General features: G+C 46.6%; 1 protein-coding gene across 1 annotated transcript in view; it reads left to right on the top strand.

Moving 5' to 3' along the window:
- The first annotated feature begins 1,504 nt into the window (after positions 1–1,504).
- The window catches only part of RARRES1 (retinoic acid receptor responder 1), a 41,557-nt gene continuing 16,575 nt past the window's right edge, over positions 1,505–26,486 (top strand). Inside the window, exon 1 of the mRNA XM_040247675.1 lies at positions 1,505–1,811. Within this exon, the coding sequence (XP_040103609.1) occupies positions 1,539–1,811 (273 nt within the window). The 5' untranslated portion in view covers positions 1,505–1,538. The remainder of the gene's footprint in view (positions 1,812–26,486) is intronic.

Genomic DNA, 26,486 nt, shown 5'->3' with positions numbered 1-26,486 from the left:
CTGTTGGCAAGATAGGGGCGCACTTACACGGGGCACACCCAGACACAATCTACATGCTCTGCCGTCTTCCTATTGTCCCTCAGTCCCGGCGTTCAGTTGTCTTCTTGTCCTCTCCCTCCAGCGGCCCTGCTCCCGTTTCACACATGCCAGTGGACTCCTGCCTCGGGGCCTCTGCACTTGCGGTCCCCTCTACCTACAGTGCTCTTCCCATACATGTCCACCTGGCTCCCTCATCTCTCCTTCCGGTCCTTACTTAAATATCACTTTCTCCGTGAGGTATGCTTTGACTACGCTATTTAAAATTATAACCAACTCCCTACCCCCTTCTCCACAGCGTGTAACTGCATCCAACAAAGGGTCCATTCCCTTGCCTCTTGGTCTCCCCTTGGAGACTTACCAGATTGCCCCCTCCTCACTTCCCTCAGGACCCAGCAGGATGAGTGTTCCATGAATACCTTGGAGAAAAGACGGGCACGAGAAGGACAACAGCCAAACGAAGAAATGGGGGAGGAAAGATGTTTTCAAAGATGGCGTCCCCATCTGTCGCCCCGCCCCCAGCCTTCCCCCACGCGTATCTTATCCAGATTCTTTTTATGTGGGGCGTCAACCAGTAACCAGCAAGGAGAAGGGACTTCCTTTGGCTCCTCGGTGGGGATGGGGTCAGCGAGTGTTGGGGAGGGGTAGACCCCTGAACAAACTAAAGACAGGTGGGAAAAAGGATGCTAGGAGTGCCTCTAATTCCGAGTTCTCCTGGGCTTTCTGTCTGTGACTTAAGAACAATGGCCATCTCGTTCCTTCACTGCCACGTATCTAAAAAGAGTCGTCAACCCTTGCTGCCTCCACAGAGCTACAGCCCAACCCATGCCTCACTTCGCCGGACTCTGGTTTCCACGCCACCTGCGCTCCACCACGGTTATCAACGTTTCCAAGGCCAGTGGGGCCTCTAGGTTCTTATCAGCTTACCACCGCAGCCCCCTCTCTAGCCCCAGTTCTCTGGGTATCTGGCTCACTTCAAAGTCATTGGGCTATAAGGACCCCCATCAATGCCAGCGTCACGTCCTGTTCTCCACCCGTTTCCAATTTCTTCTTCTGGGAAATAAGCTCCAAGCCTTGCACAACTGAAGCAGGTTTGCTGTGAAACCCTGAGGGCTTCGAAATCACAGCAACCGCAGCCAGAAACCAGGTCCCCGACCTAGGCTGTGGGCGCGGGGTGGCGCCGACCTGGCCGCGCTCCCTGGAGGGAAAAGTCTCCACGGGCCCTTGTCCCCCTGCCCGCGCGGCCCCGGCCAGACATCCCCGCCCCGCGCCGCGGAGGCGCCGCCGCGTCCGGGTACCGAGCCGGGGCAGCTGGAGCTCGGGCGGAGTGGGGCGGGGCGGAGGGGCCCAGGGGTTGCGGGAAACGCCGAGAGGGACCCGGACGCCCTCCAGCGGGCCGCCCTGGGGGCGGCGGGGAGGGGCCCGCCCGGCCTTATTTCCTCAAGCGCCGGCGCCGCCCACCCGAAGCTCGGACCGGTCGAGCGCCGCGCCAGCCCGCGTCCATGCAGCTCCGCGGGCAACCGCTTTCCGCTCCCCGGCCGGGGGACGCGCGCCCCGCGGCCCAGCGGCTCGCGGTACCGCTGCTACTGCTGCTCGCCCTCCAGGGGGCGGCGGCGTCCGGGGAGCCCGAGGACTCCGAGTGGCTCCAGGACGCGGAGCCCTCGAGCCGGCTCCTCTCGCAGGCGGCGCGCGCGGCACTGCACTTCTTCAACTTCCGCACCGCCTCGCCCAGCGCCCTTCAGGTGCTGGCGAACGTGCTGGACGGCCGCGCGTGGGTGAGTACCCGAGCAGCACGGGGCGCGCGCGCGCGCGGGGACCGGCCGCCTGCCGCGTGGGCGGTGACTGCCGAATGCGCGCGCCCGTGCTGGGGCTCCGCCGGCGAGAACGGTATGCGCCAGGTGCGGAGACAGCCCGGAACAGTTCCCGCGCTTGGAAGGGCCCGTCGGGGCGCAGAGTCCGCGGAAAGCGGACTTATTCTTTCTGGCATTTACAAGGCCGTAAAGAATTTTCACAGGGTAGCTCCCATACCTGGGAAACAGGTACATGGGGAAACTGAGGAACAGGCCCTAAAGGCTAGGCTTGATCTTTCCAGAGTTGGTTGCTATAAGGTGGTCACTGAATGCACGACTTGAGCGTTCTGGACAGGGTTTTTCAAAATCCAAGCCAGTTCCCACGCCGAACCGTGGACGTTCCCTTGTCAAATGCAGGCCGTCTTGCAAGGGTTTAGGATAATATTGCAGTTTACGCGTTGGCCTGGCCAGGAACCTTCGTAATCCTGGCGTCTGCTTTAATCTAATAAGAGTGAATGACCCAGGGCTGTTGTGTTTGTAAACGGAATGAATGAGAATTTGGCAGCTCATTGTTTCGTTGCTAATTTCAAGGCTGTAGGTAGCATTTTGTGTCCGTGGAGCTATGTTGCTTTTCCAAGTAGATGACTACGAAAGTTACAAAACTACACTGTTTGTCCCCAAAGTAAGGATGCTCTTTCCAGCAACCCCCAATATTCCACAAAGCCTGTAGACTCATCATTGAAGAAGCTAGAGTTTAATGAAGAGGATAAAGAGAAAATTTTAAGGAGTGGCAGTAGAAGTTTTAAGATAGTTCTAGACGTGGTGTTGGGGGTGTGAGAACGCCATTTGGAAGAGAACGCCTTGGTTCTTCAAAGACTTAACCCTGCACCCAGTTTGGCTAGATTTATTGACTGGTAAAAGCATTTTTTTTCCCCTAGAAAAAGGCAACCTGCGCTTGTCACTTGTAACAGACCTTGCTGTCTCAAGGAGGTTCAGTTTAACTCCCCCCCGCCCCCCACTTCCCCGCAGAGAAGTGAGGGAATAGAACTTGAGAACTTTCTAGCAAAGTGGTGAGTAGCCACGTCCCGAACAGCACCCCCCCACCCCCACTCCCCGCCTGGAGATTTGCTCCCTGCTTATCAGGGGGAAGGATTCTCTACAGAAAGCCAAGCTCAGATTTCTAAAGTGCACCAGGAATTTTTCAGCCCTAGAAATGTTTTTCCTTCTTCTGACCATTAAATAATTAAATAATAAAATAATTTGCATTTTCATGCATTTAGTTATCCCCTTATTTTTTATTTATATAATTTTAATTTTTAAAACCTTTTTATTTTATATTGGAGTGCTGATTAACAAAGCTGTGGTAGTTTCAGATGAAGAGCAGAGGGACTCAGCCATACATGTGCATGTATGTGTCCTGGATGGGAGGATGCCGTATAACATTGAGCAGAGGTCCATGCACTATACAATAGGACCTTGCTGGATACCCCCTTTTAAAAAAATAAAATTGGTGGCATCTTTCATAAAATAAACTAGCTCTCAAAATCCAAGTGAGTGAAGAAAAATTTCCTTTCTTATCCAGAGAGCTCAGTTACTCTCTTCATCTGTAATAATATAATCCTGAATTTTAAAGGGATTTTAAAATTTTTGGCCTAAAAAATCCCAGGGGTGTGGGGGTAATCAATAAATTAGAGACAGATATGCATGAAAGGGAGGAGGAGTTAGTAGAAGAACCCAGAGCATTGACCCTAAGAAAGGATACATTCCTGTGATCTTCTGGTTTACTTTTACATTTCCTCCAAAAATGATTATAAATGCTTTAACATCAGGGAGCCAAGGAGGAGAACTTGGTGACTTTCAGGGCCAAGACTCTAAGTGGTTTCAGTTTCTATGGAAATTCAATGAAATTGCTTGATTGAAATCACTTGATTGATTGAAGCTACTTGAATGAGAAAAGACCTTTAATGCAAGGAATTTCTGCTTCAATTACATGAGCAGTTGTATCGTTGACAAGAGGTGGAAAATGATAGACTCTCAACTACTTTATCCAGTCAATGCATTGGTAGAGTAAGTGCTGAGTTGCTGCACAATGTCTTTCATTCTTCCAGGACTGACTCTGGGTTTAGCAGGCGGCTGGGTGGGTAAGAGAAGTGTAGCTGGTAGCATCCTTCTCCATCCTCTGGGTCATTGTGTCCCTTGGTAGATGAGAGACTGGGACCAAATCAGGGTTTTTCAAGCTAATGGCACACTGGTGGGTTATGACATCTATTTAGTGGTTGCGGTTGTTTTTTGTTTATTTTTAATGAAACAATTTGGAATACAAATTGTTTAGCGTGCATTGCAGAGTAAAGGTAAGTAGTGCCTCAAAAGATAGCAAACGTACATGTATGAAATGGTTCATTATGAAGCATGCAGTTCTTGTGTGTTTCAGTTGAAAAAAATTTGAGAGCCTGTGAGCCAGATGATTTTTAAGACCTCTTCCAGCTCTGAAATTTCTTAATTCTGTCATTCGATTCTGGATGAATCCCTTATTTTAGGAACAATATTGCCCTCTAGTGGTAAAATGCAGTAACAGCTATGGTAGTGAAAGTGTTGGTCACTAGTCTGTCCCACTCTTTGCCTCCACATGGCTGTCTGTGGAATTCTCCAGGTAAGAATAATGGAGTGGGTTGCCATTCCCTTCTCCAGGGGATCTTCCTGACTCAGGGATCAAACCTGAGTCTCCTGCATTGCAGGCAGATTCTTTACCGTCTGGCCACCCGCGATGGTAGTAAATGCAAAGAAGTATTGAGATTCTCAAGTCAGAACTAGCTGGTGAAACCACTTGTGAGTATTCTGTTTTGTTTACTGATCATAAGGAGAAATTGTAAGGAGAGAGTCATAGTGAGGGACACAGGCACCCCTCACCGCCCCTGTCTGATGACCTCTCTTTCCCAACTGTACACTACCCTTCCATGACCAGAAGACTCCTGTTTCTCTGATGCCGCAGGCCCCAGAGCATGGAAGGTTGTGGTGCTGAGAGCTCCTATGCTACCCAGGGTACCCTGGATAAGCCTGCTTCCGACCACCTGGGGCTGTCCCTTACAGTGAGGCAAGTAGGCTCAGGACACTTCTAAGACCTACAACCTCTAGTCCCTTGCCCCAAGCATCTGGTGAGAAGCCAGCCTTTCCCTGGCATTTAGAAAGACTGGTGAGATCTTTGTGTGCACAGACTTAAGAACAAAGGCAACCCATTTGAAATCAGGCCTTATTTGGGGGTTACTCAGAGGACCAGGCCACGACCTGGTTGGAAACATTAATCAAAACAGTTGACCAAAGGTAAGGCGGGGGGGAATTATGCCCAAACTGTAACTGCTTCAATTTAAATGAAAATCAGCAAATATAAAACTATCATCTGTCTTTTGGTGTAGCGTGAAGGACATTAATGGGCACTCCTTGCAGTCTTTCAAGCAAGAAGATCCACCCATAATGGGCATCTGTGACTTTCACTTTTGTTTACTTACAATGGCAGAAGCACTTGCAAAGAATACAGTTCACAATCCTCTCCTTTTACTTCTGACTTTTCTTGCCTAACCCTGACTCACTCATACCCAGTTAACCAGCAAGAGTTATTAGAGACTTCATCAATTCTTTTTACAGTATTTAACTTGGATTTTGTGGACTTATGTTTTTTTCTGCCTACTCTTCACCAGTTTACTTAACAATTTTGCAGCTAGATAATGGGTACACCTAACATAGGCAAGTTTCAGAGCAAAACAGCTGACTTCTGTTGATCATCCCTCCCCCTCCCCACAGGTGGGCTGGCTGCTGTGTGCCCCCCCCCCCACCTCCCGTGGCTATGGGCAGAACAAAGCCTGTCCACTGAGCCAACAAGGCAGCTGGGAGAGCGCCTAGTATACTAAGAAAAAGCTTCTTCCTTTATCCCTTTTCAATCTATAAAGCACTTTAATACAGCATAATTCATCTAATTACTGCTCTCCTTGAAGTCTTCTCTCCATTAATGTCAATAATTCAGAGGTGATGGTTCACAAGAATAGAAAAGCAATGCATCAAGCAGACCATAGAAAAGAAAAACTGGAGAATGAAGAAGGCTGCAATGAATATGGAGGGGAAGGGTATGTAATAAAACCCTAAAGTGAAAGAATCTCTACTTTCACACAAGGAAGGCTTTCAGTGCTTTAACAGCCCCCGTGAAAGAACCACAGGGGGATAGCTATTGGCAGGATGAAGGTGGTGCTCCTCAGCGCCCTCTGCTGTGTTAATGAAACAGAACAATCCAGAAAGCGCAGAACAGAGACCTTCCAGGGCATTGCACCTGCTGAGATGGCACCGGTGCCCCCCATGTCTCTGCCCTCCTTCTCCCCCCACCCGCAGTGCCCACTTAGCCTGCAGGCTCTGACTGCAGAGTTTGGGTCCAGCACAGAAGTGAAAAAGGCCCTGAGGTTAAATCTAGCCTTGGCCTTCCCGGCCTCGTCCTTCAGTCACCCGAACCAGCTACAAGTGAGCTGGCAAGTAGGAATGCTTTTAACCAGCTTGTAAGAAGCTGCTTTTGAATCACACACATTTTTTTTTTTACCAGCCCACAACATTTCCACTCGTCTTGCCACACAGGGTGTCAGAGCCAAGGATGCGTGTGATCACAGAGGGTTAGTCTTGGCCCCAAATAAAGACCACTGCTGGTGGGTCATGAATTTAACCACCAGGAGTCTGGCTTCATGGCATGCTCTTCTTGAACAACCTAGGTGGTTCTGCTGGAGACAGAATGTAAATAGGCCTAAAATGACTGACCTTAAAGAGACACAGAATGTTAAATACACAAACACACACAGCCTCCCAAATCCCACCCGACCCTTGATCTCAGAGCATCAGCATGAACCACCTAGAAATTCGTTCACGCTTCTGCAGGCTTGGTGTTTATTCGCCTTTGTGATGGTCCCCAGTTTAAGAGGTTTGCACAGAGTTTGTCCCATAGTAGCAGTAGCACTCTCCACCTTGGGTTACTTCTTAGAATCATTCAGGACGTCTCTGGCCAGTAAAGTCGAGTTAGAAAAGAGTCTTGTACCATAGTTGTATAGGAGATGATGTGTCTCAGTCCGGATGGCCCCAAGTTAGGTGCCCACACAGAACACTAGGAAGGATCACAAGTAATTTAGTATCAGTATTGATTTCACTGCTGTGACAAATGACCACAATCTTTGTAGGAAAAAACAACTCCCACAGATGCATTCTCTTGTGATTCTGGAGGTCAGAAGACCGAAATCTAGGTGTTGCAAGGGTGTTTCCTCTGGAAATTCTAGGAGAGAATCCATTTCCTTGCTTTTTCCAGCTTCTAAAGGCTGCCTTCACTCCTTGGCTCGCTCTCCATCCTCCATCTTCATAGCCAGCAGGCAGCATCTGATGATAACACTTGTAAGGACCCATGTGAGTACACTGGGCCCACCTGGATGAGCCAGGATACCCTGTCCAGCTCAGGGTCCTTAACCTGATCGTACTGGCCACGTCCCCTCTGCCTTGTAACATGTTCAGAGGCTTAAGAGATTAGGATGTGGACCTCTTTGGGGGCCACTCCTCAGCCCACCACACCCAGCTTCCGGGTGACTGTGAGCTGATGCAAGTACTTGCCACACCGCCAGACATGTTGACTCTGCTCAAGAAAGGGCAGCTCTGGCTGACCTCCGCAGCCCCAGTAACCTCCTCAGCCTCCAGCACGCCTGCCCTTCATATTCTGTCTTGACTGACACTTGACTGTAGGCTGCTTTGTGCTCCTGCCCTGCACATGTGTCAGCTTCTACAGGGTGGAGGACATCCCTTCTCTTTATCTCTTCTGTTGTACTGATGAAGGGACCTGCTAAAGACAATAGGAAGAAGTGCCTTAGGAGGTGCTGATTTCCCCATCTTCAACCAAATGCTGAATAATCAAGTGTCAGTCAATTCTGTGTTGGCAAGAAGTTGAAAGTCTCCAAGTCTAATATTCTTTGAGTCTATATCCTTGAATTTTTCTGACTACAAACCCCAAAAGAAAAATATTTAAATATGTAAAGCATAGTGATTAAGATATTAAAATTAGATGAAAACAAAGGCAGCTGGAAGGGTGTTGGGACCACTGGGCACCTGGAACAGGAGGCCGGGCCAGGTCCCAACCCATTCCCAACCTGCCTACAACACCTCGAATCCCGCTCACAATCAGCCTTTCCCGAGGAGCCCCATCCTGGGCCAGAGGGGAAGCAGAGGGGAACACTGCCTCTGACTCCCACTCCAGCTCTTTGGGGAGGGTCAAGAACTCATCCCCAGAGTTGGCCAAACAGGTTAACACATAGTAGTCTGCCTGTCTCTCTCCACTACTCCTTAGCCTGATAGTGTCCAAGGCAGAGATCTCCTTCATCCCCATGGGATAGGGCCTGATCTGAAGGTCACTGACTTTTGCTCCATACCTTGCATTCACCTTATCTGGCATTGCCTGGGAAAAGGAAAATGCAATGGAATAACTCCAGGGTATGATGTAATACACGAATGTTCTTCCTGTCCAGAACATAAGTGCAGCGTAGCAATTTTTATCCACAAATGAGTTGTTTACTTGTCTCCAACTAAGCCTGACTCATAAAACTAACCTTATAAAATGAAGAAGTTTGCTTTTCCTGGAATGGCATGACATTTATGTTTTCTTACCAGACGTGAAGGCTGGAGGGGACATTTAGAAGCTGAGTCTGTTAGGTCAGTGAAGCTCACTGTGCTCCCGAGGGGGAGATTAGCATCAGCTTTGAGCTCTCGACAACTGGCCTGTCCGCGCCGCCCACCCCCTCGGTGTGGGAACATGAAGTTTAAGGCTATCACTGCCGGCTCTAAGGCCACATGAACGGACTGTGCCTAGAAACCCACGGCAGGGAGAAAAAACATGAGACAGTCTTTCCCTAAAACGTAGAGTTTTCTTTTCCTTTCTCTTTTTTTTTGGCCACACCGCATGGCATGTAGGATCTTAGTTCCCCCAACCAGGGGTTGAACCCACACCCGCTTCAGTGGAAGTGGGGATTCCTAACCATTGGACCACCAGGCAATTCCCAAGGGTTTTCTTTGTATCGATGAGTTTTGGGCAGAATCGTGTCTTTAGAGACTCCCAGAGTCACGGCATTTTCACATCGCCTACAGCAGCTGGCAGCAAGTTTTCTCTGGGTACCTGCCCCACTCCTCCATTTGCCCAGGTTTTTGTTGGATTTGATTGAGCTTAAAGGGGATGTTAGTTTTTAAAATGTGCTCTTAGAATAATAAATGCCTATTCTCCATCCCTTATTAGGTTCCTCGGTTTTACATTCATTACTTGCACCCCATATTTCAGTGACTTTTAAACAGGCAAGCAAGCATTGTATAGGATCTAATATAATGATAGTCTGGACGCGTGCTGGAGGAAGCATCTTTGATCCCACTGACATGAAAACAAAAGCTTTGTATTTTACAGAAAACAGCTTTTTTACTGAAAAATGAGACACAACTTAGTGGAGTCGCTTTTGGAATGTGTGATTTTTAACTTCTGGATATAAATTGTGTTACGTGGCCAAGTCGCTACCCATGTAACAGGAAGCAAAGGAGTGAGTTTTCTTCAAAAACCATTTTAGGGACTTGCCCGGTGGTCTAGGGACTCCCCAGGTGGTGCTAGTGGCAAAGAACCCACCTGCCAATGCAGGGGATATAAGAGACTCGGGTTTGATCCTGTGTTAGAAAGATCCCCTGGAGAAGGAAATGGCAACCGACTCCAGCATTCTTGCCTGGAGAATCCCATGGATAGAGGAGCCTGGCGGGCTAAGAGTCGGCACGACTGAAGTGACTTAGTACACACGCACGCACTGGTGGTCCAATGGATAAGACTCTGAGATTCCAGTGTAGGGGACCCAGATTCAATCCTTGGTCAGGGGACTAGACTCTACATACCACAGCAAAGGCTGAAGATCCTACCTGCTGCAACTGAAACCCAGTGCAGCCTAAATAAATAAATATATAAAATAAACTTATCTCCTTTAACCCTTAAGACAACCATAATCCACTCATTTCTTTTTAATCCAGACTATCTACTCCAAATATCCCTGCTTGAAAAACAGCACATCCTATGTCATCATGGAGTTTATCAGTTGCATCCCCTGAAAGAGAGGGTATACCTGTCCCCTGAACTTTGTAAGGCATCATGACCTGATTTGCCAGAGACCCCAGGTGGATCAGAATTTACTATAACACTCCTCCATTTCATTCAGTCTCATGATAGGAGACTCCTCAGGCCTTGGGAGAGCATTCATGGTCGTGTCCTTTATCCCCTGCTCATCTGTCTTCTAGTGATCACCTCTAGTGTTTACTTCCTGTCCCTCCCTCTGAACTTCAGTGCCAGAGAGTTTTCAAAGTGTGGTCCCTGGACCAGCAGCCACAGCATCCCCTGGAACTGGTGAAAATGCAGGGGCTTAGGCCCCACCCCCGGTTTACTGAATCAGAACTGGAGTGGGGCCAGCCCCATAAGACACTGGTGGGGCCAGTGTCTTCATTAGCATGCCCTCCAGGAGATTCTGTTCCAGCTCAAGTTTGAGACCCATTGCTCTAGAATAGAGTCCCTGAAGACACCTTCTCTAATCTGGCCCCACCCATCATGGTAACCTCCACTCCAGGTATCCCCGTCACTAACTTGCTGGTCTCCGCAGCCTGGCTGCTCACCTCTCTTCCTGTCCCAAGGGCCCTCACCCTCTCTCCCAGGTCGTCTCCATTCCCTCGTCCTCCTGGAGATTCCTGTTCATGGGCTGTACTGACCGAAGCTCCCACTTAAGCCTTGCCTGAAAGGGTGCATCCAGGGCCTCCTTCCAGAGTCCTGGGTGATCCTCACTTTCATACTTCTGTGGGTTATTGTGCCCACAAAAAAGCTGTGTTGAAGTCCTAACCCCTGTACCTGTGATTATGACCTTACTTGGAAATAACAGAGTCTTCGCAGATGTAATTAAGATAAGGCTATATTGGGTTAGCATGGGCCCTAAACCCAGTGACTGATGACCTTATCAGAAGGTCATGTGAAGATACAGAGAGAAGAACACCATTTAAAGACAGAGGCAGAGACTGGAGTGATAGAGCTGCAAGCCAAGAACACCAAGGTTTGCCTGCCACCACCAGAAACTCAGAGAGGCAAGAGGGGATTCTGCCCAGAGCCTCAGAGGGGCTAGACAACACCTTGATTTTGGACTTGTAGCCTTCAGAGCTGTGAAAGAATTCATATCTGTCCTGTTAAGGCACACAGTTTGTGGTACTTCATCCAGCAGCCGTAGGAAACAGAACACACCCTGCCTGGCATCTCCCTTCCAGAAGGTCTTCACCATCTTGTCTACAGGAAGCATGATTATAAGCACAGTCCAGCTCTGTCAATTTCTCTGTCCCTCCCTCCCTTTCTCAAACCTCGCGCGCACACACTTCCCACACACACCCCAGCAGCTTTCTTTCTGCCCTCTCTTAGAGGGAGTGACTGGGTCTGTATGTGTGACCTCTGCACTATACAAGGGAAGAACAGGGGTCTGGAGCCAGGCTTCACTACTTAGTACCTCTGGGACTTAATTCCTTAACTTTGGGTAAGTGCCTCAGTTTCTTCATCCTTAAATGGGGATAAGATCAGTATTTCCCTGAAAGGACTCTCTTGCTGTGTTAAGTACTTCCTGGGCACTGTGTTGAGCCACATGAAGCATGTAGTGAGAGTTCAGTGTGTTTGACGTGTAGCTTTTATCATGATGCTGCCCAGTGGCTAGCAGGATGCTTTATACACAGTCCCTGAATAAGTGCTCGACATTGATTTGATAGACATTTGAGGAGCATTTTTTTGTTTATAAAACAATATCTAGTGAGATGAGTTGTACTTTGAAGGCATTCTCTGTTAGTCTTTATTAAACAGGACTTTTAAAGTGGCCTGTTTCCCTCCCAAATGACTCCAAGTGAAGAGAAGTGTTGGTCTCTCAGTCCTGTCTCATGTCTGACTCTTTGCCATCCCGGGGACTGCAGCCCCCCAGGCTCCTCTGTCCATGGAATTCTTCAGGCCAGAATACTGGAGTGGGTTGCCATCCCCTTCTTCAGGGGATCTTCCCAACCCAGGGATCAAATCTGCATCTCCCGCATTGCAGGCAGATACTTTACCATCTGAGCCACCAGGGATGCCCCAAATCAAAGTGCTGGTCACTTTTCTAAAGAGCCTGTCCTGAGAGAGGGCGGCTGTGGGGAACTATCCTTGTTCGTGGCCTTTGGGGACAAAAACCAAGAAACCTATAAAATAGACAGAACGCACAAAAAACAGAACATGAACCACATCATTGGTGGTCCATGACTGTAATGCATTTACTTCTAGGCTATAGTACCTAAGTCCTCTTTTATACGTAATTAGAAATCTGTAGCAAAGAGTTGCTAATTCATGCCTTCAGGTTATACACACACACGGTCAATTGCTTTGTTTGCTGACTTGTTGTTTATATAAAAAGCCTCATTCTGGAAAAGATTAGAACGAGGTGCTGTGCCCCAAGCTGTGCTTTAATAGAGGGTTGTGGAGCTTTCTAATCTGTTTGTGGATGGGCAGTTTTGGCAGCGTGAGGATGGGAGGAACAGAGGCCCGTGATCCTCTCTGTGGGAACACGCCTCACATCAGGGAAGCCAGACCTGCCTGTCCCCTTCCCGACAGACCTGGCTCTTTAAAAAGGTTCAGCTTTTAAAAAAACGTCTTTTAATGAATGGATTAGCTTTGTACCATGTATCACGTGTAGCAACACGTGTTCTAAGTGCAGGGGAGGACCACCTGAACTTGAGACCTCGGCTTCATCCCAGGTATTCAGAATCACTACAGTAAGCAGTTTACTGCACTCACAGATCTGGTCACACCAATATGCAGCTCAAAGACAGAAGTTTAAGGTTCAGGGTGGAGACATCCACACCAAGTTACTTTGGACTTCTTGCACTTGTTGGTCCCAGGTACAAAGCTGAGGGAGTAATACCCTCATCACCTTTGCTCCCTGGAGACCCCTCTCTGATGATTGGTTATTCTCTTTTATCCCCTTTCCCATTGTCAACTGAAAAAACAAACAAACAAAAGCAGAACCTGGAAGTTGAGAGGTTTGTTTTATTCGGTGGACTTAACTGAGGACTGTAGCCCAGGTACAGCTTCTCAGATTGCTCTGAGGGCCTGTTCCAAAGAGGTAAGGGAAGAGCTAGGAGATGTAGGAGTTTTTGCTGGAAAAGAACAAACATGTAGTTGAACTTCCAAAGATTACTGCTGATCACTAAAACAGACACCTCAAGTTAATGATTTTAGTGGTTTTCTATGTATGGGAAGATGCAGGAGTCTGGGCTCATTGAAATCATTCCTTTGATACACATCTTAACTATCTAGGAGCAATATCCTGTTTTTCTCCCTCCTGGTTTCCTCTCAGGGTGCACTTTTGGGGTCTTAAGGTTGCAGTATCCTTTGTTTACTGAAACGGCAGGCACCATTCTTTGTCCACAGCGCCTTCTTGGTCATAAATTTGACCAACAGTTGGGAGGCATTTCTTGACCAGTTTTGTCCCATGGCTCTAGGAAAGCTCATTCCTAGATCAGGTGAGGATTCTGTTGATAGCTTATTCGGTATGCTAAATTTTTTGGATGAGGCCCTGTTGATTATCTAAAATCCTCTGAATTGCCCGTTTTACTAGTTAGTTATCATCCAGGAAATGTTTTCCCTTGTTGCTTCTTCCCATATCTAGAATTTTACTGTTACACTTATTTCATATAGAGTTATATATGTGATCGATTGCCTCAAGACATTTAGCCATCATTAATTTTTTTCAGTGGCCTGGTTATGCATTGGGTAATGAAAGAGACAATAGTCTTATGAAATAGAATATAGGTAATACAGCTAGTAACATTAATAAAATACAACAGAGAAAGACACAAGGCATAAATAATTTGAAAACAACGAGAAAAAATTAAAAGAATGATTAGTGTAGCTAGTTGTAATCTGGTCGCAATAAGCCATCAAGTTCACAGGGGAGCCAGCTGGATAAGCCAAATTTTGGAAGGATCATGTAGAGAGAAAAAGATAAATGTTTCATCTTTGTTTACAAAGGTATATTTTATCAGCTTGTTGTAGATCAAAAAGAGTATAAGAGGAAAGATTTTCTGGAAAACAAACATTAAAAATTAGAATATTTCAGAAGTCATAAAATTATAAATCATATTTATCAATTTGTTCAGTTCTGTGTAATTCCAGTTGATCTGTATGAAGTCATTAGGTTTTCCATTAGATTTTTGTAATTTCTCAGAGTTCAGTGGTATGATCTCAAAGTTATCAGAAACAAATTTGTCAAAAAGCTCTTTTTATGAATCTTCTTGAAAATCCTCATTTTGTGAAAGCATGAGAGTAAAACAATGATTGTCTGTAAATGACAAAAGACTTAAAATGGCATGGTTAAAGATCTGTTTACAAAATAATTGACAAGAAATTTAGTTATTTTTGTGGTGTACAACCTTTTAAAGATAATGACTAATAACAGTATATTGGGACACATCAGATTTTTAGGAATTCTGTAAAACTTTCGGAATGACTACATTAATGACATTTACCTATAAAAGATGAAAGTTTTGCTACACTTGGTTGATAGTGCTACCCATGTAATTTAACATGCCAGATAAACCTAATTAGTTTAATCTCTCTCTTTGGGACATTTCAGGGGTCCTTTGAAGCATCCCAAAGTTAGCTGGGGGTCAAAAGAATCTTAATTAGAATTTGATATTTGGGAAGTTTGTTCTTTTTTAAAAAAACATCAAGTTTTTAAAACACTCGGTCAAATAGGATCATAGGTCACTGAAGCAGTGCTTATTCGCTCAACCAAAGAGACAATAAAAGATATTTAAGGCAAATGACAGATCGTGTAGAAGGCAGAGCTACTCCCAATCTGTTACCAAAAACACTTCATAAGAAAACTGTGTTCTTATAAAAGAGAAACAAAACCAAACTCCAATCTTGCACCAGCCCACCCTCAACAACAAAATTTACTTATCTAGTTAAAGTCAATCCAAACGGAACCATGCACAGAATAACTTTGTCAGAGCAGCCTTTCTACAAATCTTCTACAGCTTTCTATATCCATTTTAGTTTGTCCCTGTAGACTACGTGGGTCAGGAAGCCCCCCTGGAGAAGGGAATGACAACCCACTCCAATATTGTCTGGAGAATTCCACAGACAGAGGAGCCTGGTGGGCTACAGCCCACGGATGGCAAAGAGTCAGACACAACTGAATGATTAACACACTCCCCCAAATAGTCTAAGAAAGTAAAGATCTTTGTTGTACAGGTAGATGCACCAAAGGTTAAGGTGACAGAAGCCCCTAGAGTTGCCTCAGCCAGACGAAGTCTTCTCAGAAGCCCAGTCTGTTCCATGGGCTGCCAGCTGTGCACCATATGTGTACCTTCCAGATGGTAGAGACCAGACTGTCAACACACACACACACACAGCACACACACACACACAGCACACACACACACACCACACACACACACACCACACACACCACACACACACACACACACAGCACACGCACACACCGCACACACACACAGCACACACACAGCACACACACACACAGCACACACACACACCACACCCCACACACACACCACACAGACACACCACACACACACACCACACACACAGACATACCACACACACACCACACACACCACAGACACACCACACACACACACTACACACACAGCACACACACACACCACACACACACCACACACACCACACATACACAGACACACCACACACACACACACTTAAGAAAATCAGGTAGAGCATTTACATCTTAAAGACACAGGGAGAAAAATTCAAGTTTCTCCTAGAAGGGCCTTTGTTTCTGAATTCTGAAAAGATATTTTATCAAGTAAGCTCTTTCTAGCTGCATACACACTTAAAAATGAGTTTCAGAATGTTAAAAGAGCCCCAATTTGACCATTTTAGGTTGAGAGCTCCTAGTATAGTTCTTCCAGTGAAGTGAGTATTTGCAAGTATAAATTTCCATATGTGTTGTACATGAACCTGGCTGGGGTGTGAGTTGGAGGCTGGCAATCTATTGCTCTTTTGCGTTGAAAGCTTTGTTCCCCATTGTAAAGTCAGTTTGTCAAGGTAAAATGCTCGTGACAATCCTGTCGTGGACCTGTGTGCTGTTTGTAAGCTTGACTCCGCTAGATGTCACCCTAGAGTCGATCCAGCTCTCCCACTGTCTCAGTTTCTCCTTCTGGTAGTGTAAGACCATTCTGAGTGCTCCCATCAGAGTGGCCAGCTCGTAGGCTCATCCCTGGCAGAGCAAGTTTTTAATTAAAATGTGTGGGTTTCCCTGTAGGGATAGCTGCATGGTATGAGGACATGCTTCCAGCACTCCCACAAGTTTCTCAATTGCCTGAGAAAGCCCACTGGGAGACCTTCCTTGGAGCTGAAAGCTCTCATGAGATATCTTCAATTTTATTCTGAAAAACTCTATTAAAATAGCCAATCCAAGTTAAAACAACAGGCCAGCTTCCCAGATAATTACACAGTCCAACCCTACTCAGTGTCTTTCAACTGAGGATAACCCAGGTACCTCTTCTTGAAACTAAGTTTTCAGGATAATCTTGGAGGCAAGAGGAGGTTAACACCACCGAGTAAAACTTAGGACCCTCAGCTACTGCTGGGAGAGCTGCAAGCCAGGAGAGATTCACCCACATTTGTCTGTACTCTTGTCACCAGCCAAAATCTTAGCTTTCTCTGCCCACTGAAGCCAAACAAAAGATATGGAGACAGAGCTTCGAGGAAATAGAAAGGTGGCTTTAATTCTCAGCTGGTGGAGAGAGAAACCCAGTAGGCTTATGCCTCAAGATCTGTGCGCCCCCTCCCCCCACCCTGCGCTATGAGGAGTCTAGGGGCTTATATAAGATGAGGGCTCGCAGTCAGAAGTCGGGGATGAGGAACAGAAGGGTTAGCATCTTGACTGTTTCCTCTTGCATTGTTTCAAAGACAGTCATAGGCTGCGTCAGGGGCCCAGTCCCTGAGTCGGGCGGTTGGCTGGCCCTGTGGCCTTCGTACTGATCTGTAGAAAGAAGAACCATAAGGGGAAGAGTGTGTAAGGGTAAGCACCAGGTGCAGGATGCATTTAGCATAGAGCCAAAGGAAAAGAGGTGTCTAGTTTAGCTCCTGCTCGGGCTTCCCTGGCAGCTCAACTCGGAAACAATCCACCTGCAACGAGGGAGACCCTGATTCGATTCCCGGGTCAGGAAGATCCCCTGGAGAAGGGATAGGCTACCCATTCCAGTGTTATTGGGCCTCCACGGTGGTTCAGATGGCGAAGAATCTGCCAGCAATGCAGAAGACCTGAGTTTGATCCCTGGGTTGGGAAGATCCCCTGGGGGAGGCATGGCAGCCCACTCCAGTATTCTTGCCTTGTTCAAAATTCCCATGGACAGAGGAGCCTGGAGGGCTGCAGTCCATGGGGTCACAAAGAGCTGGACACGACTGAGTGACTAAGCACAGTCACAGCACAGTAACTCAGCACGGTCGACACAGCACAGCACAACTGCAGTTAGAAGGCAGAAAAGCAAACTTCTTGGAAGGCCTGCAGAGTGAGGAGCAGTTAAAGTAAAAAAAACAAACAAACTAGGGCATATTCAGGCCTACTCACTGTTGTGTTTAATCTTTGTTGTCAAGAAAGGGAAAGAAAAAAAACTCACTCCTCTTTTTGTCATTTTCCCTGCAACTCTCTCTGAGGAGGCAGGCTGGGCTAAGAGGCCACTGCTGGTACCTCGGCTCCGGATCCGGGTGAAGCAGAGAAGCCTGCCCGGGGTCCCTTCACTGGCCACCAGATCTGTCAACTGAAGAAATATATAACCTAAGAGTTGAGAAGTTCGTTTTCTTTGGTGGACTCACTGAGGACTATAGCCCAGGATACAGCCTCTCAGATTGTGCTGAGGGACTGTTTCAAAGAGGTGAGGGAGGAGCCAGGAGATGTAGGAGTTTTTTCTGGGGGGAAAAATGTCAAATATCCAAAGATGACAAGATTACTGTTATTCACAAATACAGACATTTCAAGTTAGAGTTTAGAGCTTGTGTATGTATGGGAAGATGCAGGAATCTGGGCTCATTGAAATCATTCCTTTGATAGACACCTCAGCTATTCGGGGCCAGTGTCCTGCTTCTCTCCTTCCTGAATCCCCCTCAGGGCGCACTGGAGGTGCTTTGTGGCTGCAGTAGTTTCTGTTTGCTGATACGGTAGGTGACATTCTTCGTCTGCGCCAGTCTTCCCACCTCCCTTGGGGAACCAGAAGGGCTGATGTATCCTCTGTCTGTGTTTTCTTCTGTTTAATTTGATTACGCCAGGTCTTAGTTGCAGCCTGTGGGGTCTAGTTCCCTGACTAGGGATCAAACCGCATGCCCCCTGCATTGGGAACTCTGAGTCTTAGTCACTGGACCACCAGGGAAGTCTCTGTGAATGTTCTTATGAGAGAGATTGTTGCTGTGTGTGTAAATTTTTATTTAAAACATTTTTGTAAGTGGTATGCTGTGCATTTTCTGTGTTTGCTGTTTTCACTTCCTGCCTTGAGGGTCTCTCTTAGTTGCTCTAAGGATGGCTAGTTGGCTACCTCTCCCCACTGTGATCTGTGCTTGTTTTTCAGTTGCTAAGTTACGTCCAGTTTTTTGCAACCCCATGGACTGCAGCATGCCAGGCTTCCCTGTCCTTCACTATCTCCTGGAGTTTGCTCAAACTCATGTCCATCGAGTCGGTGATGCAGCCCCACCAGCTCATCCTCTGTATCCCCCTTCTCCTCCTGCCCTTCTGAGTAGCACCCCCATTCTACCTGCCTACCCCCAGGGAGGCACAGCAGATTGTCTCCAACTTCCCACCACACACAGAATGCCTCAAGGAACATCCTCCCAGAAGTCCCCTGTTACAGTATCACCGTTTCTCTGGGATACACACCTGGAAGTAGTTATTGTATCATAAAAGTATGTATAATCTTGATTTGACTGAGTCATCCAGACTGCCCCCAGCCAGGCTGCACCGGGCTACCTTCCACCAGCCATGAACCCCCAGCCTTGGCCAACAGGTTGGCCTTATGCACTTTCTCATTTATTGCCAATGTAACAGTTGTGCAGTGGTCCCTCCCTGCTTCTTTAGCTACATCTCATAATTCCTCACTTGTGTACAGGCCTTCAGAGCTCTGTTAACCCAGGTAAGACATGTGATATGCTTAGAACCTCACCCAGCACAGGGCCTAGAGGGTTATGTTATTGTTCTATAATATAAGCATCTTTTAAATGATGGTAGATTTAATAACATTGTACTAACACAAAATGTGAATTCTAGTGATTATTTCTGACCTGAATAATGTATTTAGCTGACCATGTTGACCTGCTAGTTCTCATCTGCATCTGTCCACCGTAGTCTTCCCTGCATTTCTGCCATCCCCACCTTGGTTCATCCCACATCCCTCTGTGTGGAATGTTTGCCAGCCACTCACAGTCATCCTGCTTCCCAGATGGCACAGATGGTAAAGAATCTGCTTTACAACGTGGCAGGTTTGATCCCTGGGTCAGGAAGTTCCCCTGGAGAAGGGAGTGGCTATCCAGTATTCTTGCCTTGGAAATCTCATGGACAGAGGAGCCGGGTGAGCTACAACCCATGGGGTCTCAAAGAGCCAGACACAGTGAACACGTGCACACGTACCATCATCCTGACATGCCCAAAGTTAATTCCTTCTTAACTTCAGAGTTCAGCTCAAATGTCACTTTTCTGGTCCCCAGACTAGATCACTTCTCCAGTTATCCTTTCATAGCTCTTGCATCATCTATGATCAAATAATCAGCTGTACCATGAACTATTTGAAGTCCTTCTCCTGTGCCCTGACTGCCCGGACGGCGGCTGTGACAGTCTCTTCCCTGTCCTCCTGCTCCCAGCCCTGTTTCATGTTCAGAACTCCTGGGGTGCATTTGAACTACAGAGACCTCTTCATCACAGGGTAATTTAATCAGAGACAGCCAAGGGAACACACAGCCCTAAAGTGCCCTGAGGAGCGTGAGACACTCATCCCGGACGGCCCTGACTGGTCTTCCAAGGCTGCCACCTTATCTCTGGAGAACCAGCAACGTGGCCTCAGAGGAACTGGTGACTCACAGGAAGGGAGCCGGGAGAGGCCTTTAGGGGAGATAAAGGGACTGAGTCTTGATAAACGATAAAGTACAACCACAAATATAAAAATCCAATTTGGGACAAAATGTAGATGTTTTTAAGAGTGCCTGATTAATACAAAAGAAGCAGAGCAAATCAGGAAGGAAAATGACTCTTCAGAAGGACAGCTCCATCCAGACTCAGCTCACAGCATTGGTTACTCCAGGTGTTTCTTTCCCCGCAAAGAGTAGGTACTGGTGCTGTAACTGGGAAGGGTTAATTTTGAATTTACTCTGGATCTGCTCCTGCGACTTTAACCTTTATTTTGCAGCTTTTATTGTTACAGTGGTCTGCCTCAGGGAGGTAACCTGAGCCGCCCACCTGTGAAGGAAGTGATGCAAAAACATCGCCCTGCCTGAGGCTTGCCATTCCAGGGCACATTTACAAGGATTGAATAGCTTTTTACTTTGTTTCCTCACCTCCCCCCTCCCCCCAGCTCTGATCCATAAAAGAACCTGGCAGCCCGGCCCCAACAAGATGGTTACTTTGAGATGCTAGCCTGCCATCTTCTCTGTCAGCCGGCTCCCGAATACAGTCCCTTCCTGATCCCAACACCTCGTCTAGGATTCACTGACTCATCTTATGGCGAGCAGAGCGAGCTTGGACTCGGTAACAGCTCCTCATTTAGCCTCCATGTGTTTTCAGAAAAAATTACGGAGTCAAATAATGTCTTAAGTACTCTATTTGAAATATGTACAATTATATCAAGGTTAAAGCAGGCTTTTGTGAATTTCTGTGGATAGCAAATAAGTGTGCCCAGTTTATTAGTTATGGAAAGGTGGGTGGTCCTTAAGATTGGTCTCAGTATTGCCTTCCTGGGGCATGACAGGGAATGCCACAGCTTCAACCGTCACCTCCACTGAATCTCCTTTTATGACATCCAGCTGCTTCCTGGCCTTCTTCCATGTCCTGGAGCATGAAGGTGGTACCACCAACTCTGCTGACCCCCAGATAGCAGCCTGAGGGGCATCCTGACTCCTGTGAAGGGGGCTGACCCCAGGCCCCTAAGTGGAGGTGAAGGGCAGACTCCTAGGTCACGCGTGGAGCAGGTGGGAGGTCTACAGGGCTGGTGCAGCGAGCATTTCAGTCCTTAGACCTGCCAGCACACAGAACTACTACCTCTGTGAGTCTCAGCTGTTGGTGTCCGCGTGGCTCAGGGGGGTGTTCTATGTGTTCTTCTAACTCGGGTCGGGTGTCAAGGAGACTTGGAGACATATGTATGGGGCACCTTGTTCAGCTACTTTCATGCAGGTCCTACTTACACCCTTTAATGGTTCTCTGTGAGCTCCAGGCCGGAGAAAACCAAAGTATAAACAAGCTGTTGTTTTCAGTTGCTCAGTCGTGTCTGACTCTTTGTGACCCCATGAACTGCAGCACTCCAGGCTTCCCTGTCCTTCACTATCTCCCAGAGTTTGCTCAAACTGTTGTCCATTGAGTCGATGATGCCATCCAACCATCTCATCCTCTGTTGTCCCCTTTTCTTCCTGCCCTCGATCTTTCCCAGCATCAGGGTCTTTTCCAGTGAGTCAGCTCTTCACATCAGGTGGTCAAAGTATTGTAGCATCAGCTTCACCATCAGTCCTTCTAATGAATATTCAGGACTGATTTCCTTTAGGATGGACTGGTTGGCTCTCCTTGCAGTCCAAGGGACTCTCAAGAGTCTTCTCCAACACCACAGTTCAAAAGTATCAATTCTTTGCCACTCAGCCTTCTTTATGGTCCAACTTTTCCATACATGACTTCTGGAAAAACCATAGCTTTGATGTAGACCTTTGTTGGCAAAGTAATGTCTCCGCTTTTTATACACTGTCTAGGTTTGTCATAGCTTTTCTTCCAAGGAGCCAGTCAGTGTCTTAGTTTCATGGCTGTAGTCACCTGCAGTGATTTTGGAGTCCAAGAAAATAAAGTCTTGTCACTGTTTCCATTTTTTTTTCCCTGCCTATTTGTCACAAAGTGATGAGACTGGATGCCATAATCTTAGTTTTTTGAATGTTGAGTTTTAAGCCATCTTTTTCACTCTCCTCTGACTTTCATCAAGAAGCTCTTTAGATCCTCTTTGCTTTCTGCCAAAAGCATGGTGTCATCTGCATATCTCAGGTTACTGATATTTCTCCCAGCAATCTTGATTCCAGCTTGTGCTTCATCCAGCCCAGCATTTCGCATGATGTACTCTGCATATAAGTTAAATAAGCAGAGTGACAATATACAGCCTTGCCGGTTCTCTGCAAGCTCCAGACAGGAGAAAACCAAAGTAAAAACAAGCTGTTGTTTTTCAGTCGCTTGGTCATGCTGACTCTGTGACCCCATGAACTGTAGCACACTAGGCTGATGTTTGAAGCAGTCTGTTGTTTCATATCTGGTTCTAACTGTTACTTCTTGACCTGCATACAGCTTTCTCAGGAGGCGGGTAAGGTGGTCTGGTATTCTCATCTCTGTTAAGAATTTTCCACAGTTTGTTGTGATCCACACAGTCAAAGGCTTTACTGTAGTCAATAAAGCAGAAGTAGATGTTTTTCTGGAATTCCCTTGCCTTTTCTATGATCCAACGGATGTTGGCAATTTGGTCTCTGGTTCCTCTGCTTTGTCTAAACCCAGCTTGTACATCTGGACATTCTCAGTTCACATATTGTTGAAGACTAGCTTGAAGGATTTGAGCATTACCTTGCTAGCATGTGAAATGAGTGCAGTTTGTGGGGTAGTTTGAACGTTCTTTGGGATTGGAATGAAAACTGACCTTTCCCAGTGCTGTGGCCAATGCTGAGTTTTCCAAATTTGCTGGCATACTGAGTGCAGCACAAGCTAGATGGAGTCTGGATCTCAGCCTTCCATAGTCTCATCCTTGGGCCAGACCCTGCTTCCCAGCACAGTTCTTTCTCTCCCTCATGTGATTTTTTTTCAGTTAATTTTTATTGGAGTATAGTTGATTTACATTGTTGTGTTAGCTTCTGCCATATAGCACAGTAAGTCAGTTATACATATGCATATATCCACTCTTTTTTTTAATATAAATTTATTTTAATTGGAGGCTAATGACTTTACAATATTGTATTGGTTTTGCCATACATCAACATGTATCCACAGGTGATTTATAGAGTATTGCGAAGAGTTCCGTGTGCTGCACAGTAGGTTCTTATTAGTTATATATAGCAGTATGAATATGTCAATCTCAGTCTCCCACATTATCCCTCTCTCCTCATTTCCCCTTTGGTGACCATAAGCTTGTTGTCTACATCTGTGACTCAATTTCTGTTTTGTAAATAGGTTCATTTTTTAGATTCCACATATAAGCAGTATCATATGATATTTGTTCTTCTCTGACTTGCTTCACTCACTATGGCAATCTCTAGGTCCGTCCATGTTGCTGTAAATGATACTATTTCATCTTTTTATGGCTGAGTAGTATTCCATTGTATGTATGTACCCCATCTTCTTCATTCCTCTGTTGATGGGCATTGAGGTCACTTCCATGTCTTGGCTATCGTAAACAGTGCTGCAGTGAACACTGGGGGCAGGTATCTTTTCAGATTATGGTTTTCTCTGGGTGTATGTCCAGGAGTGGGATTGCTGGGTCATATAGTAGTTCTGTTTTTGGTTTTTAAAGGAATCCTTATACTGTTCTCCATAGTGGCCACACCAGTTTATATTCCCACCAACATTTATAGGTGGGTTTCCTTTTCTCCACACCCTCTCCAGCATTTATTGTTTGTAGACTTTTTGATGATGGCCATTCTGACCAGTGTGAGGTGGAAACTCATTTGCATGTCTCCAATAATTAGCAACATTGAGCCTTTTTTCATGTGCTTTTTGGCCATATGTATGTCTTCTTTGGAGAAATGTCTATTTAGATCTTCTGCCCAGTTTTTGACTGAGCTGTTTGTTGTTTTGATATTGAGCTATATGAGCTGCTTGTGCATTTTGAAGGTGAATTCTTTTCATTCTGTGTGGGCTTTTCGAGTTGTGGCTCAGTAGTTGGGCTCATGTGGCCTCATGTGGGCTCAGTAGTCGCAGTGCATAGGCTTAGTTGCTCCACAGCATGTGGGATCCCAGTTTCCCAGCCAGCAATCGAACCCTTGTCTCCTGCCCTGGAAGGTGGATTCCTAACCACTGGACCACCGGGGAAGCTACCTGTAGTGTAGTTTCAGGTCAGGGAGCCTGATTCCTCCAGCTCCATTTTTCTTTCTCAAGATTGCTTTGCTATTCAAGGTCATTTGTGTTTCCCTACAAATTACAAAAATTTTTATTCTGTGAAAAAATGCCATTGGTAATTGATAGGGATTGCATTGATGTAGTGGTGATTAGGATAGTTTCCTTATTTTTTCTTATCTTTCGTTGTTAGTGTGTAGAAATGCAACAGATTTCTGTGTAGAAATGCAACAGATTTCTGTGTATTGTATACTGCAGCTGTGCGGGGAGGGGTGGTGTGCCACCCTGTGACTTGTGGGATCTTAGTTCCCCAACCGGGAATTGAACCTGGGCCCTCTGCAGTGAAGGCACCAAATCCTTACCACTGGACCATCAGAGAATTTCCATGTATCCTGCAACTTTACCAAATTCATTGATGAGCTCTAGTCATTTTCTGGTGGCATCTTTAGGATTTTCTGTGTATAGTATCATGTCATCCACAAACAGTGACAGTTTTACTTCTTTTCCGATTTGGATTCCTCTAATTTTTTTCTTCTCAGATTGCTGTGGCTAGAACTTCCAAAACTATGTTGAATAAAAGTGGTGAGAGTGGACAGCTTTGTCTTGTTCCTGATCTTAGAGGAAATGCTTTTCACTTTTTTTCGCTATTGAGTATGATGTTAGCTGTGGGTTTGAATAGGTTTTAATAACAATACAAATAGTGAGCACTGGACTTTTACCCCGACCAAGGCACCATCTAAACTCTGTTGTGCTTTACTCTGCACAACAGTCTGAGTGCTGCAATGTTTACTTTACTGGGGTTCCCACAGTCTTTGGGATCAATTTCCAAGTCCTCTTTACAAAAAAATGCTTTCGTGACCTTGCGCCAGCCTCCCCAGACAGCCTTTTCCCTAGTTTCGCAGCCTTCCCTGAAACGCCAGCCCCTGCCCTCCATTCCCATGTCTTTGCCTGGCTCCCCTTTGCTCTAGAAAGCCTCCCCAGAGTAAGTGCCCAGCACACATGTGCTCCGGCCACATAGGAGAGCTGCGCTGTGTGGCTGTTGATTTATCCTGTCCACACAGGGTGCAGGTATCCAGTCAGGCTGGACAGGATGTTTAATTTCCTTGTATCTCCCTGGTGCCTGGCATACTAGGTGGCAAACAGTGAATGGCTGAGAAGACAGACACGTGTGTATGAATTTTGTAATTTGTATGAATATGTAAGTTAAATCAGTGTTTCAGCTTCCACCAGAACTTGTTTTGAGATTGAAAATGAGCCCTAAGCAAACAGCTCTCATGCATGGCTCTGGGTGCCCCTTGACCCCCAGCAATATCTATACATCCACACATTTAAATATTCCTTATGTAAACAATTGCCATAGAATCCTCACTCTCCATTCTCCAGTTCCCCAGAATTTTTTTTTTTTTTTAAGTCTGTGATAGGAATGGATGATATCTGGTCTACTTAAAATAACCATGCTTGGTTGTTGTGTTCCTGGGCTAAAGTTCACGGGAAATGGAGGAGATTCCCTGGAGGTCCAGTGGTTAAGACTCTGTGCTTCCACTGCAGGGGTACATGAGTTCGATCCCTGGTTGGGGAACTAAGATCCCCCGTGCGGCTGTGTTTCCGCCTCACCCCTGCCTCCCACAAAAGGGAAATGGCTGTTTCCAGAATAACTTAACACTGTGTGGAATAACTTCAGCTCCGGGTGGCAGAAGCTCCCTTTCTTCTCTAGAAAACATTCCTTTTACTGAATGATCATTGTGCTCTTAAAAAAAAAAAAAAATGATGGCCAGTAACAAAGTTCTTCTGAACACTCTAATGGGCTTCAGTGATATGGATATGTATTCTCTAAAGCTCTGCACTGGAATCAGTTCAAGGGTTTAAAAAGGCTAAACATGCAATTCCAAAGTTTAGAAGCATGCCTACTTGTGAAGCTCCAAAGTGGAGACCATGATTGCTGTGGTAACTCAGCCCGCCCCAGGCTCAGCCCATCACAGAGCTCCCCCACCTCAGGCCTCCGGTGCGGGTCCGCTCTGCCCACCCTGCGTCTGGGTGCTGCTTCCGCACGGTCCCTTGGACCTCCACTGAGGGCTCCTCCCCCAGACGCCTTCCTTAACCACCACTCTTTCTTCACTTACCACCACCTGGAAACCATCATCATTACTGGCTGCATCTTTGTCGCCGGATCCTGCTTTCAACTGTGAGTGGCAGGAGGGGGAGCTGCTGAGGCCCGGTGCCCAGCACAGGGCATGGAGGGGCACCGGTGGTTGGGGAAGGAAGGAACCCTCTCCTCAACCCTGAGTGCTCA

This window comes from Oryx dammah, unplaced genomic scaffold (assembly GCF_014754425.2).
Source record: "Oryx dammah isolate SB20612 unplaced genomic scaffold, SCBI_Odam_1.1 HiC_scaffold_2, whole genome shotgun sequence".
NCBI lineage: Eukaryota > Metazoa > Chordata > Mammalia > Artiodactyla > Bovidae > Oryx > Oryx dammah.
This window is presented reverse-complemented; position numbering and strand designations above follow the sequence as displayed.